This window comes from Juglans regia, chromosome 11, assembly GCF_001411555.2.
Source record: "Juglans regia cultivar Chandler chromosome 11, Walnut 2.0, whole genome shotgun sequence".
NCBI lineage: Eukaryota > Viridiplantae > Streptophyta > Magnoliopsida > Fagales > Juglandaceae > Juglans > Juglans regia.
In genome coordinates this window covers 29,047,770-29,065,735 of record NC_049911.1, presented here as the reverse complement: position 1 = coordinate 29,065,735, position 17,966 = coordinate 29,047,770, and the positions used below count along the sequence as shown (strand labels likewise).

Sequence of the window (17,966 nt, the reverse complement as noted above, 5' to 3'; positions counted from 1 at the left end):
GATCTTAAAATACTATCAAATAGATAATTATTGTGATGAGTAATATAAATTAAGCGCCGTGCAATCTTTTTGAAAAATAGTGTAGTTTATTATTAAAAAATTAATTTTTTTTTTATGTGAGTCTCGTATTTTTTCACTTTTTTTAAAGAAATTGTGCAGTATTTTTGTACTCTGCGACTGTAAATATAATTTTTCTATTGTGATTTGTGCATAAGTAGAAGCATTCGTACCAATGCTATGCTCTTTTTCAGTCTTAAAACTCACACCATGCGGTTAACTCTCTCTTTTGCTAAATTGCTATCAGTTGGATTCAGCCGATTTAGTAGTGAGAATAGGACCTTCCTTTAGTATTGGTAAATTTCACAGCTAATAAAATAGAGGCTTGGGCTTGGCTCAGATTGAATGTGTCCTCTAAACTATTTAGTGCTCGGTATTTAGTATCAACGGGCCACGTCCACTCATGAGGCCCATAAAAGTACCGTCATGGGCTTTTTATAAGAGAATTAAGAAATTACCGTCATTGAATTAATTATAAATATCAAGATTAAAAGTAAAATAATTAAAAAATCTACCTAAAAATTGAAGTGGTGGTGATCCAACCACTCGAAGAAAAGTAGCGTTGCTAGTGAGTTTCAATTTGATTTTTAATGATGAGCGCGTGATTGCCACATTATTAGTGTTGCTAGTGTGTTACATCGATAGTATTACAAGTCGCGTAAAATATTCAGTACATCTCAATCTTCTTAGGAAATACTGTGATATTGAATAATAATGTTTTTTTTTTTTCTCTTGGCGATATAGAATAATAATGTTGAGATAATTATTTTACAATGAACTAATATAATAATATCTATAAAATAAATATATACAAAATTTTAAGTGTATGTTTGGATGTTGAAGTGAGTTGAGTTAAGATGATAAAATATTGTTAAAATATTATTTTTTAATATTATTATTATTTTAAAATTTAAAAAAATTGAATTGTTTATTATATTTTATATTGAAATTTTAAAAAATTGTAATGATGAATTGAGATGAGTTTGGCAACCAAACTCACCCTAATTACCTTTTATTTAGAGTACAGAGTTAAAAATAATTTCAAACATATAATTATTCATAAAATATAGATATCTCGTTTATTTTGAAAAAGATTAAAGTTTGATTTAAATAATGACATGAAATAATTTTAAATGAATTGAATAAAATATTATTATAATAATATTTTTTTAATATTATTATTATTTGAAAATTTTAAAAAATTATAATATCGAGATGATGCTAACGAATATAAACGTAAAGTGGAACAAAGCGACTTTAAAAATATAAAATGCGAAAAAGAAAGAAGTTCTGAAAAATAAATGGCTTCTCCCAAGACCCTCTCATCGGGGGGTCATTTTGGTTCTTTGAACTGTTCTCATCCTTGAGAAAAGCCATGGCTTCCAAGCATTTCGAAAATGAGCAATGCATTAGACGTCCGCACAGTGGCTAACCGCTACGCTACACTCCTGCAACTATGCCGCTCCCGAAACCCCACCTCATACCCCCTAGCTCAAACCATTCATGCCCATATGATTGCTTTTGGGTTCAAACCGCGTGGCCACATCCTCAACCGTCTGATCGATTTCTACTGCAAATCATCCAATATTGCCTACGCCCGCCACCTGTTCGATGAAATTCCCGAGCCAGATATAGTTGCAAGAACGACGCTGATTGCTGCATACTCTGCCGCAGGGAATCTAAAGCTGGCTCGGGAAGTATTTGGTGGAACCCCTTTGAGTATGAGAGACACCGTTTTCTACAACGCGATGATCACGGGATATTCGCATAACAACGATGGCCACGCCGCTATGGAACTCTTTCGTGACATGAGGCGAGAAGCTTTTAGGCCAGATAATTTCACCTTCACTAGTGTACTTGGTGCTTTGGCGCTCATAGCTGATCAGAAAAAGCAGTGCCAGCAGATTCATGGTGCTGTGCTAAAGTCAGGAACAGGGTTTGTTACTTCAGTGTTGAATGCGCTTATATCTGTTTATGTGAAGTGCGCGTCTTCACCATTGGAATCATCATCTTCATTGCTGGGTGCTGCGAAAAAGTTGTTTGACGAGATGCCCGAGAGGGACGAGTTAACTTGGACGACAATCATTACAGGGTACGTGAGGAATGATGATCTTGCTACAGCCCGTGGTATTCTTGATGGGATGACTGAAAAGTTGGAGGTTGCATGGAATGCAATGATTTCAGGTTATGTGCACCGTGGTTTTATTCAGGAAGCATTGGAAATGTTTAGGAAGATGCATATGATGGGGATTCGGCTTGATGAGTTCACATATACAAGTGTAATCAGTGCTTGTGCTAATGGTGGATTGTTCAAACACGGAAAGCAAGTGCATGCTTACATTTTGAGAACGGAAAGGAAACCTGAACCAGACTTCTCATTGTCTGTGAATAATGCATTGGTTACACTGTACTGGAAATGTGGTAAAGTAGATGAGGCACGAGAAATTTTTAATGCGATGCCTGTAAGGGATTTTGTTTCATGGAATGCGATCCTGTCAGCGTACGTGAATGTGGGGCGCATTGAAGAAGCTAAGTCCTTCTTTAAGGAGATGCCAGAGAGAAACATTTTATCATGGACTGTTATGATATCTGGTTTAGCACAAAATGGTTTTGGAGAAGAAGGCTTGAAGCTGTTCAACCAAATGAGAATGGAGGGTTTTGAGCCATGCGACTATGCATTTGCAGGAGCAATTACGTCTTGTGCAGTGCTTGGAGCATTGGAGCATGGACGCCAGCTCCATGCTCAACTAGTTCAGCTGGGACATGATTCAAGCCTTTCGGCTGGAAATGCACTTATTACAATGTATGCAAGATGTGGCGTTGTTGAGGCTTCTAATTGTGTTTTCCTTACAATGCCTTATTTGGATTCAGTGTCATGGAACGCCATGATTGCAGCTCTAGGACAACATGGACATGGTCTGCAAGCGATAAAACTTTTTGAAGAGATGCTGAAAGAAGATCTAGTACCTGATAGGATAACTTTCCTCACAGTTCTCTCTGCTTGTAGCCATGCTGGTTTAGTCAAAGAAGGACGTCATTATTTCGATTCGATGTGTGGATTTTACGGTATAACACCAGGTGAAGATCATTATGCCCGCTTGATTGATTTGTTGGGTCGAGCTGGGAAGTTTTCAGAAGCTAAGGATGTGCTCAAATCAATGCCTTTTGAGCCAGGTGCAGCAATTTGGGAGGCTCTTCTTGCTGGTTGCCGTATTCATGGGAACATGGAGTTAGGAATTCAAGCTGCTGAACAACTCTTTGAACTAATGCCACAACATGATGGGACCTATGTACTTCTGTCAAACATGTATGCCACAGCAGGCAGGTGGAATGATGTGGCTAAGGTGCGGAAACTAATGAGGGACCGGGGTATCAAGAAAGAGCCTGGTTGCAGTTGGGTTGAGGTCGAAAACAAAGTTCATGTGTTCTTGGTTGATGACACTGTGCACCACGAGGTGCAAGCTGTGTACAATCATCTGGAGCAATTGGTACTAGAAATGAGAAAACTTGGATATGTCCCCGACACAAAATTTGTGCTGCATGATATGGAGAATGAACATAAGGAGTCTGCCTTGTCTACTCATAGTGAGAAGCTTGCGGTTGTTTTTGGCCTTATGAAGCTTCCTCTAGGAGCGACAATTAGAGTTTTCAAGAACCTAAGAATTTGTGGGGATTGTCATAATGCATTCAAGTACATGTCAAAAGTGGTGGGTAGAGAGATAGTTGTGAGAGATGGGAAGAGGTTTCATCATTTTAGGAATGGTGAATGCTCTTGTGGCAATTACTGGTAGGCAAACTTTTTATTAGCCAGATATTTAGGCTTACAGTCAACAGAGTTAACAGTAACTACATCCTCTCTTTCCTTTTCTCGGACCCAAGTGTGGGAGTTTATGTAGTGGAGATCCATGCCAATTATACATCCAACTACCGAAACATATAATTACCCTCGGACGACTTCCAGATGACCGGCCAAATGAGTTTTTCACTCAGGTATTAGTTTCCTTTACAGAAAAAATTGCAGCTCAATATAGAATATTTTACAATCTAATGTTGTGGATACATACAAGTTCTTTGGACTCCAGAGTGGTGTTTGCCAACGGGTAGATGTACTTTATATTCTTGGGTGAGATACAAGATAAATAGGAGTTCTAGTAGAGCTACTCATTTTGAACATGGAAATCGTTGATAGCGCCCCGATGGCTACTATAATCTTGACCTCAAATAGGATATTTCATCACAGAATAACCAGCACAACTTTCTGCTGGTAAAAGCCATTAATTTTGGATGTCGAATTTTTTGATATGGCCCTGATGGCAACTGTAATATTCTTCAGAGAATAACTAGCTGACCTCAAGATTAGTTTGACTTTCTGTACTAGTTGTTAAATAACACTTGCATCTATGCGTTCCTTTTTGCTGTCATTCTGTGTTCGGCATTTGCCTTCTTAATTCCAAGCATGCAGCATAGGAACTCGAAAGCCGACTATGTTTGGATTTCATAGATATTTTTTTCCCCGCAAGAGACTATTCCACCCTATGCTTGTTTGTAGCCTTCTCTTGCGAGTCTGAGAGAAGCCTGGAATCATAGATATGAGAAGCAAATGATGGTATAGCAATGAACATCATCCCTATGATATTTTATTAAATTAATTGTGTTTTTGTGATATGTGTCATTGTTTGATTGGTCTTGATATACCAAGCGACCATCACTCTAGTATTTTCCATCAATTCATTAATGGACCTTAAATAGGGGGACTGCTTTAATACGTGGGCAATACCTTAAGAACCATTATAAAAAGAAAATTGATAAACACATCTCACTTTTCACATCACTTTACACAATATTTTAAAATGAAAGATATTTTTGTAAAATACCTTAAAAGTAATGTTATTTTATAAAAATACCTTTATTTTACAACATGTATTGTAAAATATATTATGAAATGTGTTGTATGGATATCATTGCTCATGAAAAATTGAATTGATTATTATCGTAAACAGAGTTATTCAATGTATTATGTACATATTCAACCCTTGCCTACTATATTGAGGTGACATTGTCTATAAATCGTTGAATTAATTTCTTAAAAAATCAGAGTTGATGAGCAATGCCATATTAGTATATAATATATTCCTTTTAAAAACAATAATCGATCCAATGGTTGATAGATAATATCACATCGATATTAAGATTAATGTAAGATGAGAGCGCGATATATATTTTCAAGTGAATCATTTTCTAATCAAGTTTTTTTTTATCCATTTTAAACTAAATACTAAAAAAAATGTTGTGTTCTATCCATTATTATATTTGATTCAGTTTTTAAAAGGAAAAAAAAAAAACTATACAAATGCTGCATATTATTTCAATTGGTGCAAGAAAAAATAAATATTGAAAATTTGTGAAACCTTAAAAAAAGGAAAAAAAAAATTGTCAATTGTTGATTTTCATATATAAAAGAAGAACAGGTCTAATATAAATACGTATAGAGATATATCGATTTGTTACCCAAAGATAGACTGTCGCAGCAGATCCATCCGTTTTGCTCGGATGATGACAGAGAGAAACTGAATAAACAAAAAAATTAGTGGCTTCAAAAAATTGTTTTTAACGTTGACAATTGACAGATAGAAAGAATGGGCTATCACGTTAATACATACCAAGATGAAGGTTAAAAGCGTAAGAAAATAATACTTTTTAGATATATGTTTTAAACTTTTTAGATTTTTTTTAATGAAGATTTAAAAAAAAAACAAAACAAATTAACTGAATTTTGTTTTAAAAATTGAAAATTTAATATAAAAAAAAACAATAATTTTTATTGATTGGGTCAAAATGGTTGCGGTCGAAGAATAGCGACAAGTCAATCGTTGGCGGTTTTATTTCTAAGGTCGGTTCTTTTTCCGTCTGTCCTCTTTGGCTTCCATAGCTCCCTTGGAAACGACAAAACCGTACTCTCTCCCTCTCTCTGACTCTCTCCATTTTCTTTCTTCGTTTTCAGCTTCGTTTCCTTGTGAAAAGGGAAACAGATTCTGAATTCGAAGAAGAAACTTTGGAGGAGAAGATATGTTTCATGCACAATGAGTGAGCAGGAGGTGGTAACAATGCAAGGCCGGGATATGCCGAGATGGAGTGGACAAGAAGAGAGAATCTTCGTATCGGTGAGGGTGAGGCCTCTGAATGAGAAAGAAACTGCGTCGAACGATGTGATCGATTGGGAATGCATCAATAACAATGCCATCAGATTCAAGCACACCCTGCCGGACCGGGCCATGTTTCCCACTGCCTATACATTTGGTAATTGAAGCATATGATCCTTCACGCTTTTATGTTGTCATTTGATCGCAGGTCCTTTTTTTTGTTGGAATATATATGCGTGAGTGCCTATCGATGTCGGATAATAACCACAGGAGTGAATAAGTATGATAACGATGTTTGCTCTTAAAATTTATCCAGTCGAATCAAATGTTATTGTAATTTGTCAAACCAAAGCATGATGTTGTTGTCTTATTAGAATCTCTATGTTGGAATATAGATTTTCAACAGGATTTCCTTTCCATTACTCTGTTTATTTTTTATTTTTCTTTTCAAAAGGTTTTACAAGAGACTCAGGTGTAAACTTGAATAGGCAAACAAGCTTGTAGTTCAGATCACAGAATGGCTCTCAATAAATTTCTCCTTTTTTTTTTCTCCATTATCTTCAAATATACCATTCTTTTCTAATTTTTGGATATCGATGAAATGGGGGGGATATATAGATCGAGTATTTGGGACTGACAGCCCCACAAAGAAGGTGTATGAAGAAGGAGCCAGAGACGTTGCCCTTTCAGCAGTCGGTGGTATTAATTGTGAGTAGCTTTCTTGACCTCATTTTCAGTTTCCTGGAATTCGAGTCCTATTGCAGATGACTGAGGGAGAAATGTTTATACAGCAAGCATTTTCGCATACGGGCAAACCAGCAGTGGAAAGACCTACACCATGACTGGAATTACAGAACATGCAATGGCAGATATATATGACTACATAGATGGGGTAACTTAAAAAAAAAAAACTTGACATACTAATTATCTCCGTTCCTTGGCACAGTAGCGTAAATTTTACGTGTTTTCTCATCTTTTAGCATAAAGAAAGAGAGTTTGTGTTGAAGTTCTCTGCCATGGAGATATACAATGAAGCCGTTAGAGATCTTCTGAGGTCGGACGGTGCTGCACTTAGACTTTTAGATGATCCAGAGGTGAATATTTCGGTTTTTTTTTTCATAATTTTATTTTATGATCACTCACATCTTTAATGTCGTTATTTAACATCAACAGAAAGGTACAGTTGTTGAGAGACTTACAGAGGTGACTTTGAGGGACTGGAAACATCTGCAGGAGCTCCTTGCCGTATGTGAAGGTAAATAATAAGCTTGTGTAAAAAATAACGTTATAGCTATCTCACATGATTTGTTTTCATAATATGGATATTCATCTTGTAATCTGGGCGGTGCATGCTTGCAGCTGAAAGAAAGATAGGAGAGACCTCTCTAAATGAAACTAGTTCCAGATCTCATCAGATTTTGCGATTGGTATACTTTACACACATCAAGTTACCTTTTTTTGTAGTTCGTTTAATATTTTACTCTCCTTGTAATATGCTGGATGCTTAAACACTCCCCAGACAATTGAAAGCTCTGCTCGTGAATATATAGGCGCCCGAAATTCAAGAACTCTTGCAGCTCAACTGGTACGAAATAGTAATTCATAAATTTCTTCCCAAATGAGAAATGAGTGCTTATAGTTGGTTTATATCTACAGAATTTTGTTGACCTTGCTGGAAGTGAGCGTACTTCTCAGACATTAGCAGCTGGTACAAGATTGAAAGAAGGTGCCCACATAAATCGCAGTTTACTGACTCTGGGAACTGTAATCCGAAAATTAAGGTCATTATTTATTTCTTTAACAATTAAAGTGAGGATGATTAATGCATGATCTCGGATATGCCTATATTGGTTTTTGTGAAATTAATGAGGCTTTGTTTTCAAAGATGACATTCAAATTTAAATCTTTTTTTTTTTTTGCTTTCTTGCCTTGAAAAAGTACGAAAAGAAATTGAATCAAATTCTTTTCTACTGTTAATTTGACCTTCTCAACTTCTTTGTTGTAAACATTGCTTAATCATTTGGTCCTTGTCGATCTATTTCCACAATTGGATGCAGCAAAGGAAGAACTGGGCATATTCCTTATAGGGACTCCAAGCTAACACGCATTCTGCAGAACTCCCTCGGAGGCAATGCCAGAACAGCCATCGTCTGCACCATGAGCCCTGCCCGCAGTCACGTTGAGCAATCAAGAAACACCCTCTTGTTTGCAAATTGTGCTAAAGAGGTGACTACTAATGCACAGGTTAACGTGTTGATGACCGATAAGGCATTGGTAAAGCAACTGCAAAGAGAACTGGCTAGACTGGAGGGTGAGATGAAAAATTTAGCAATGGGTCCCAAGACAACTGATGTTTCCGCTTTACTGAAGGAGAAAGATCTCAAGATTGAAAAGGTACGATGATATTTACAACTCAGTGTCTACAAATAGCCTTTTTATATATTCATGCGCCAATTATATGTTCTGTTACCTTAAACACTTTCACTCCATAATTTTTTTTTCATGGGTCTACCATTTTGTGCACATCCTATACACATTTTTCGTGCTTTTTTCTTTTAAGAAGGCACACGTATCCTTCTTATATTATCGAAGATAGAAAATGATACATCTAATTTGGCGACAGAGGACAATATATAATACTAGACATTGAAAAATGGATGTGTAAAAGACAAATATAAATGACATCCATAATAAATATATCAATCGCAACTCGAATATGGAATATAGAGGGATCAAATAGGACATAACAAAATGAGATTGGATTTTCCTTAAGAGAGATATGAAGTTTGTAGTAATTGCAAGAGTTTGGCCATGATGCAGGAATCCTTCATCAGTAGACATAAAATCATGGGAATCGATACTAATGAGCTTGTAATTTGTTCACTTTTTGCCCCATGTCTTAGCTGAGGTAAAAGAATATTGAGAATGCCATTTACTCAGAGGCTTCATTAATTTTTTTCCCACTAAATGTACTTGGCATGGTTAATCTTTTACTTGATTTAGAATTAGAAAATAGCGCACTTGCCAAAGCTTTTTTTTATGAAGGTGGCGCGAGCTTAGATTTTGAAGAGTGGGGTCGGTTAGGGGTTTATGTCAGAATGTATGTGGAGTAAAGAAAATGATTCTTTGTTGGTTTTACATTGTTTCCTTCCAAGTTCAAGTATGGCTCATGCTGCCTTTCTATGCAGATGGATCAAGAGATTCAAGAATTGACTAGGCAATGTGAGCTTGCTCGTGCTCGGGCTGAGACTAGAAGGCAATTAACTAGAGAAGATCAGGTTTCAGGAACTAATGAATATCCCGTATTAGAACCATCAGCATTAGCCAATCCTTGTTTCGACCAAGTAAATCCCAGAACATGCAGACCCAATTACAATAAGCATTACCAACAATTTGCCGAGAATCCTGAAAACTTTCTGTGGGATATCAAGTCTTCCAGTCCTGATCCGTATGAGGGCTGGGAGGAGACTGCCGGAATAGATTATGAGAAATCTGAAGATAGCTGCAAGGAAGTTCGATGCATTGAAGTGGATGAACCGCGAATGGATCAAAAAATAGAAGCTCCTCTGTTCTTATCTAGTCCTGAAGAAAGAATTGGACACTTATTCTTGAGAGAGGTAGTGAATGCAGATGCTGTAACATCCCCACAGAAGGGACCTATGGAGGAAATGAATGAAGAAGTAATGTCACCACAGAAGAGATCTAAGAAGGCTACGGATGAAGATGCAGTACCATATCCACATATAAGATCTGAGAATATTACGAATGAAGACGCAGTATCATATCCACATAAACGATCTGAGAGTTTTATGAATGAAGATGCAGTATCATATCCACATATAAGATCTGAGAAGATTACTAATGAAGATGCAGTATCATATCCACAGAAAAGATCTGAGAGTTTTATGAATGAAGATGCATTATCATCCCCGGAGAATGGGTCTCGGGATCCGGGTGATGTCAATGATTCCGCTTATGATGATCTGAAGCAAAAAATTCAGAGCATGCAAAAGGCCATCAGCTGTCTTATTAGTTTCTGTCCGTCAGAGCAATCTCCAAGTCACTCTGAAGCAAACACATTCCGCTCTAGAAGCATGAACTTCGGTAGAAGCAGAAGTTGCAGGGCAGTTGTCATGCCTATACGACCTGCTGCGTTTGAGGACTTGCCTGGAAGACCAGCGTGCCCTCAGAAAACGCTTTCTGCACCGAGGATTAGTGCCAGCTATGGGAACTTGTCTAGAAAAGATTCTCAAATTTCTCTAACCAGTGCTTTCACAGAAGCACAGAACAGCGACAAGTCTGATGATTCAGAGGATGCTAGAAGCGTCCTAAGTTATGCTACAGTAGCGAATGAAGAGGCCCACCCTCAATCCAAGAAACGATTTGGTGATTTGGTGAGAATGCAGACCTCTCTCTCTCTCTCTCTCTCCCCCTCTCTCTCTGTCACAAACACGCGCGCGCGCGCGCACACACCTAGTTTGGGTCCACTCTTGTTCACTTTGTTCTCATGCAAGTCTTGTAGGTTGGGAGTATTTACATAATTTGTTTGGCAATACTTCATGTCATCCTTCGGACAATATCACTTTAATCTCGTCATTTTTATTAACTATTGGAAAAGACATACTAAAGACATGATGGGGCTCAAGTTTTATTATCCGATTGTGGCGTGTGATAGGTACGAATTAGCACTGCACCCGCCAACTATGATCGCAGGAACAATGGAAAGGATGCTGGGTGGGCTGAAGTGCAGGGTGCTCTGCAGCCTGGTTCTAATTGGTACGCCGAATTTGAGAGGCAGCGAAGAGAAATAATTGAACTCTGGGATGAGTGCAATGTGCCGTTGGTTCATAGAACCTATTTCTTCCTTCTCTTCGAAGGTGATCCTTCAGACGCTGTGTACATGGAAGTAGAGCTCAGACGGCTGTCCTTTCTCAAGGCTACTTTTTCGCATGGAACTCTTACGGTGAATAAGAGTGAAACTCTCACACCAGCTTCAAGGTACAGTCGTATAGCCTTTCTCCATCTGGGAGATTCATCTTATACACAAGCACGGACTACGTAGAAGGCATGCAAGTACACCATATCTCCCTGTGACTGACCCAAGTGTGTAGATTATTGCAAATGTAATGGATTATAAAGGGGTAAAATAAAACTTATACAAGTGTCACCCCATTCTTGTGACAATAAGTCACCAACTTTTTTTTAACTAATTAAGAAACTTTCATAATCTTTTAGAGGAAAAAATTACTTTATTATTATTATTATTATTATTTTTAAAATGTCAACTTAAAGGAAATTTGAAACTTGCACCAGAGGATGTTACAAATGGTGGGTTCACTGTTTATTAGAAAGTACAAGTAGTGTGATCCCTTATGTGATTTCCTCTCAAGGGCCATTCTAATATCAATGTTTTTTGGTTGGGGGACAGTGCGAAGGCTCTCCATCTGGAGAGGAAAATGTTGAGCAGGAAAGTGCAAAAGAAATTCTCAAAGAAGGAACGAGAACGCCTTTACCAGAGGTGGGGTATTGGGCTGAACTCAAAGCGGAGGAGCCTACAATTAGCATGCTGCTTATGGACGGAAACGAAGGACATGGACCATCTGAGGAAGAGTGCTGCACTTGTTGCAGGCTTGGTGGGAAAGCCAGGTCAAGCATGCAAAGAGACATTTGGACTCAGCTTCTTATCCCAACAACCTGTATCCCGGAAATCGTTTCCATGGAAACACGGTCTCTCTTATCTCTCGTAAGCTTTGTTGGATTGAGGGAGGTACGTACCCATACCTGTTTAACCATTCGATACTGAGAAGCTGATCAGATTAGACTATACGATGATTGCAGTTTTGCACCCAACTCCAAACAATCAAATGTATATGTTTTTCCCTTAGTCCTGCTTTTAAATGTAAATTCAAAGGCTTGAAGCATCCTCAAGTTACAAATTAAACGTGATCACGGTCGCGGTCGCGTTTCTTTTCAATATAAATTAATGAAATGTACCTTTTACTTTTATGTTTGTAAAGCTTGTGGACTACCTAATTTGGTACAGGGATTGTTTGTCATGGATATAAAGCATGGCAAATAAATAAAATTGAGAATTCGAGGTTTGAGTCTCTTTTCTTTTTTCTTTTTTTTTTTGGAAATTCCCTCGAATTCCGTCTACTTTCAAAAATATAAACTCGCAAACAAGAATTTTTTAAAAAGATATGGAAAACATGACTTTTCATACACAAAAACCTCATTATGATTCGAGCACAGCTCCTTCAGTAATTTTCCATCCTGGGTTGGAACGCGACATTCCGTATCTAGCTGTATAGGTCCTGGTGTTGGAGGCATTCTGCTCCGGATGCTCCACATCGGTTAGGTGGGCCGACTCCTCGAGAGTTGCTTCAACCACAGCTCGCTGCCCATCTACTGAGACTGTGACGCTGTCAATTGCGAGGTTCAACACACTGTACTCATAGAACCAACCAAGTTGGGCAATTTCAGCCGCACGATCTGTCCATATCTTCAACATCTCACCGTCCAAAACCTGTCAGTCCCCAATATCAATAGAAATATATTGTGTAACTGGGTTACTGCTACCTACTTTTAATAAAATTTTGTTTATCAGTAAAAAAAAAAATTAACAAATAAATAGGTGACTAATTACAAATTCTCAAAACCCAAATACAAAATCTGAGAGCTTAACGGCCTCAACAAACAATATAATGATGTCATACCCTTGGCATTCAAATGACATTTTAAGCACCCATAACAAAAGACATAACATGTGAAGAAAATAGCCTATTCAAAGTTGTTAGTCTGTGTCTGTGCACGGAAGTAAGCACGGGTTTCTGGATTCTCCAGATAGATTTCAAACTTCAGGTGCAGAATCGCCAAGTACTAATTGCTAACACGTCTAATATGAAGATCAGTCAAATCTGGTTGTAATCCTCGTGTATAGGAAAGAGATCTATGACTAACATTATGAAGAGGAAAATAATAGAAGAGAGCCAAATCTCCGTTGCTGCTTGCTACCAATTTCTTAGCCACTGGATTTTTTTTTTTTTGGGGGTGGTGGTGGGCGGATTCTCTGTTTTGGACTTTTCTTCTGTGGCGAGAAATTTAAGCTCATAGAGTTCCCACATCTAGTTTATGCTAATGATCACTGCTAATTACCATAGAACAAAGGAAGTTGGGTTACCTCTGGCAATCTGTCTAGGCAATGATCAGGTCCAAATGCTAGAGATTTAATGTTCTGCCATTTGCGAACTAGACCTTCTGCAATTCTTGCATCCATTTTGGGTGATTCCTCCCCAGCCTTTTCATCTCCGGAAAACCCTGCACAGTTGAATCCACATCGAGTTTAAAGCAATCAGCTTGAAGCAATTAGAATGCCTGCTTTTTCAAATCTATCTGCATGTTGTGATGTCCAATATTTTACACATAAAATTCAAAGATGTAAAACCAATCGTGAATTAGTTAACCATGGATCTTGGGAGTTAATACGCATTCAATAAGAAAAAAAAAAACCTCGATGAAAATTTTCCAATTTGGAAAAGTCTGATAAATTGAGGGAAATGGTAGTCAATAAATGAAGCAATTTAGGTGAGGTTCTGTATATAATGAGGGGCACGACCTGATTCTTCACTCTCAAATTTGCCTATATATAAAAGTATATAATAACTTCTTGAGAAAAGCCGAGACTGTATAAGCCACAAGACTAGCATAAGTGTTCCACAGTAGGTACTTATAAAACAAAAAAGTGTTCCGCGGTAACTACTTGAGGGAGAGATCAACCATTACTAGACTTACACCACAACAATAAAATTGCCCCTCAAAGATCAACCCGTGTAGTTTTTTCTGCTTTCTTTCTTTCTTTCTTTTGTAAGTTATATAAGGGTTTAAGTTCATGATCTCACCATCCAGCCAATTTCTATGCTGGGAAGAGGTGCCATCTAAACTTCTTTTTAATAAGTAATAAAAATTACCTACCATTATTTTCCCTTCAAATACACCATATGAGGCAAGTATGAAACCATTTTCCACAATGTTGCAATTTGTGGGCGACCAACTAATCCTCTCCACCCATAAAAAATGTAATGCAATTTTCAGAATCTAGAGCTAATGCAAATAACACAATGTCATTAACCTGCCGTCGCCTACATGCATAAGAACTGAACGCTACATTTGTTAACAGAACCCTAAGACTTAACAGGTGGCTTGAATCCAAAAGTATTATTCATAATAACAAAAACGACTAATTGGATGAAACCACACTTGGGCAAGAAGCAAAGTATAAATCCACAGTTTAAAGGGAAAATATAAAAGAAAGTAACAAATTATCTTGCAAATTATACTTCGCACCTAAGGTGCGTAAACAATGATGCCAGCCATTTTGCCGCCATCCATTCAATGGAGTAGTTAAAAGTAGCTCTATTTGGAGAACCCACACCTCCATTATAAAAAATTTTTGTGATGGTAGAAAAAGGCTCCATCAGAAAGACTATCTCCTAGAAATTGTCAAGGGGATCTTGGCAGAATTTTTTATTTTTTATTTTTTGTTAAGTAACTTGGCAGAAAAAAAACCCAAGCACACAATATTTATTTTCTTTTGTAAGCGAAGCACACAATGATTACCTCCCATCATTTGTAAGCAAAGCGACATGTAATTAGAAATATTTCCCTAGATAGAGCCAAATGGCCTGAATAACTCATGTAGCTGATCCTAATCAGTTAAAATAATGGCTTTCTTGCACATGTATCAATATATCATACCTGCACTGACAGCATTGGATGCCATTGCTGAACCAACTTTCCGTTGGATGGACAAGCCATTTCTAGCTGGTAAATACTTCAAGCCAACAGAAGTCATTAGTCCAATGACCACACCGGCGCACATGATCTTCACACTTGCATCTTTAATTTTGTCGGTAATTGATTCTTCTTCACGTGTTTCACCAGTCCCATTGCGTCCAGAGATCTCAGCATTTTTGGCAGAATCGTCTTGATCAGATTCTTCCAGAGGCTCCTCACTTTCTACAGCAGGAAAAAAGTGATTGATGTCCTTATCTTCTTGATTTCCTGCACTCTGGTCTCTGTGACCAAGAGGGAACACCTTCTGCAATGTCTGAATTGCACTAGCCTTTACGTGATCAAGAACTGCAGTAGCCTCAGCACCAATCCTCACAATCGCTGCTGCTGCAGCTAAGGGTGAGCCATCTGCACCCTCCAGCCTTTCCAAATATCTCAGGACTTTAGGATCATCATAGTAATCCCCAAGCTTGAACTGTATGTCTTTAGTGTCTCTAAATCTAGGAAAAACCACCTCCATCAACCACGTCTCCAACAGTTTACAAAGCCCAGGAAGATCCTTGTCATAGTCATCATTTGAATTCTCCAACACAAAATCTACAACAGACGGATTTCTGTAAGGTGAATTATCGCTGTCCAAGCCCAACCATGAGCGACACTCATCAAGCTCCCCTACAAGCAGTGAACAAAGGCCCCTCTCCAATGCAAAGTCTATCTCAGGGTTTCCTTTGGATGAATAGGAAAGGACTGAATTATCAAGAGCTGTCACCTGAGCCTGCTGAAGTTTTTGGAACAGATTATCAGCGTCTTTAATGAGATGAGGTTTTTTACCAACAAAGGCTTGTGCAACAAGTGCAAGCGCTACTCCATAAACTTCAAAACATTCAGCTGGGACAGTAGGTGGTGTGGCTGCATATAAATCGACCTTTCAAAGGAAAAAGATGAAAACAGAAAAATAAGTTAATATTGAAACGTCGATTTAGGCATTGAGTGGTAAGCGTAAAATCAGGAATTAAAAGATAATCTAAGATGCTACCTGCTCAGCAGTCGTCATGCGCAAAAATGCCTCATTCAGGAAATCGTCACGCGCGAATCCTCCAGCAATAATAGCTGCTCCCCCTCCTCCAACAGCCCACAAAATGTTACGCACACCATGGAGACCCTCTTCCCTTCTTGATCGGTACTCGTCACCAAGTGGTAAGTCTAGCAGCTCCAGTACACATCGTGGAGTGATCTCTTCCAATGTCTCGTCAATCTGCGCTTGTAAATCTGGTGCAAGACTACTGGCCCCTTCTTCCTAGACAGTTAAGGATTTTTTAACTAAATAAAGAGCACATAAGCAAGCTTTTAAGGAAAAATGAAAAAAGCTGAAACTTCTCACGCAAGCCAGTAAAACAAGTCATCCAGAGATAACATACCTGCAAGAGCTTCAAAGCCCTCCCAAGTACCTCGCAACCCCGAATGAAGTCCGGCGGAGTCAATGCCATTGCGTCCCTCGACATGTCGACATAAGCGAGTGCCAACACCAAGACAATATCTTGCTTGAACGATTTGTGCAGCCTCTCTCTAAGCAAACTCTCTCCAATTTGAATAACCAACTCCGTCTCTCCGGCCTCTTGCAAGACGCACAAAGCGCCAGGAACCTACAAGTCCACCAATTCCATCCTCTTACATGCCCAATGTCCATTAAGTTCAGACCTATTTGTCTTGCAAAATTTCTAAGCACACCCACACAAAGCATGAGAGAAAGTTGGAAGTTCGAGAGAAATTGGAACGGAAACTACCTTATCCCAGGGGATTTGGGTGAGAATTGTTCCGTGTTCGTCCTCCGCGAGGCCTTGATTGTAATCTCTTCGTGAAGCTGGGTTCAATAGGGTTTCGCAAGCGCCTTGAAGAATTTGCCGCCGGCTGATCAATGCGTCATCGCTGAACCCATACGGGGGAGGCTTCGAAACCCTAGCTTCATATGCTCGCCGGATACCATCACCCAGAAAATGCGTCTCGGCTCCGAGGACTCGATAGAAGTCGATAGGGATGGAGACGTGGCGGTCTGGTGGAGCGAGTGAAGGGGGAGGGAGAGTGGCGGTGTTTGACGAGATAGGATGGTCGGAGGGGTCGGCGATAAATTGGAAGTCGGCTATGAGACGGTCGGCCCATTTGCTGGCGGAACAGGTGGTCGAAAGACTAGCGCCGCCGCCACCGGAGGAGGAGGAGGGTATGAGTTTGTGGGATTTTCGAAGGAGTGGAAGGGGTACTAGGAGGCCTGGAGTGGCACGGAGGCCAAAGCCTAGGGGGCTCAAGGCTTCCATTGAAGCAGGAGAGAGCGTGCCAAGCTTTAAACCCTCTTTTCCTTTCTTCTCTGTCCCTGAACCTGCGGGGAGTAGGGTTATTCAACGTATTCGTAATATGGGCTTAAAATTTTTATTTTTTATATTTTAAATTTTAAATCAAATTAGTATTTTATAAAATTTTAAAATAAAAAAAAAATAATCGTAATTCAAGTATCATTTCTTTTTTATTATTATTTATATCTCTTATGTTACAAACAAGACCCAGTGACACAATCACTAGCCTAATGCATAAATGCTATAGAATATATTTAATGAGATTGTAAATATCTTATCATTTTTTATAAATTTTTTGTAAATATTTTATACGGAGTAATGATGTCCTTACTACTGTATTACTACTTGTTTACTATCCAAACTTATGTGACTTTATTTTTTTTGTTTTCAGCCCCTTATACCCTTCTGTGATGGAGAGGAGGCTCCATCTGGTTCACAATGGAAATGAGAGGTGTGAAAATATCAGGGTCTGATATTATAATTAGCAGTGTAATCAATCTGATTTTACATTTTTTAAAATTAATTACGCATCAATTATCCACTTAAACTGGTATCTTCGATTTTATTAATTTTTGGTCTAATTCGATCGGATTTTTCAGTTTTAATAAAATACAAATTAATTATAAAAAAATTG

At 38.4% G+C, this 17,966-nt stretch overlaps 3 protein-coding genes across 3 annotated transcripts; 2 read left to right on the top strand and 1 right to left on the bottom strand.

Annotated features, from left to right (window-relative positions):
* Positions 1-1,346: 1,346 nt before the first annotated feature.
* LOC108991303 (pentatricopeptide repeat-containing protein At1g25360) lies at positions 1,347-4,671 on the top strand. The gene has a single exon (XM_018965480.2). The coding sequence runs from the start codon at positions 1,455-1,457 to the stop codon at positions 3,846-3,848; it is 2,394 nt and encodes a 797-aa protein (XP_018821025.1). The 5' UTR covers positions 1,347-1,454; the 3' UTR covers positions 3,849-4,671.
* Positions 4,672-5,969: 1,298 nt separating this feature from the next.
* Positions 5,970-12,203, top strand: LOC108991327 (kinesin-like protein KIN-7E). Its single transcript, XM_035695782.1, has 12 exons — positions 5,970-6,354; positions 6,816-6,905; positions 6,989-7,089; positions 7,178-7,291; positions 7,371-7,452; positions 7,557-7,624; positions 7,717-7,782; positions 7,854-7,978; positions 8,255-8,591; positions 9,386-10,591; positions 10,873-11,195; positions 11,626-12,203. Exons 1-12 carry the CDS (start codon positions 6,138-6,140, stop codon positions 11,942-11,944), a joined length of 3,048 nt encoding a protein of 1,015 aa, XP_035551675.1. The 5' UTR covers positions 5,970-6,137; the 3' UTR covers positions 11,945-12,203.
* On the bottom strand, positions 12,178-17,401 carry LOC108991355 (protein ACCUMULATION AND REPLICATION OF CHLOROPLASTS 6, chloroplastic). The gene is made up of 6 exons (XM_018965571.2): positions 16,772-17,401; positions 16,406-16,630; positions 16,024-16,284; positions 14,952-15,912; positions 13,378-13,514; positions 12,178-12,723 (listed from the first exon to the last, which is right to left on the bottom strand). The coding sequence occupies exons 1-6, from the start codon at positions 17,294-17,296 to the stop codon at positions 12,433-12,435; spliced, it is 2,400 nt and encodes a 799-aa protein (XP_018821116.1). The 5' UTR covers positions 17,297-17,401; the 3' UTR covers positions 12,178-12,432.
* Between the last annotated feature and the right edge of the window lie 565 nt (positions 17,402-17,966).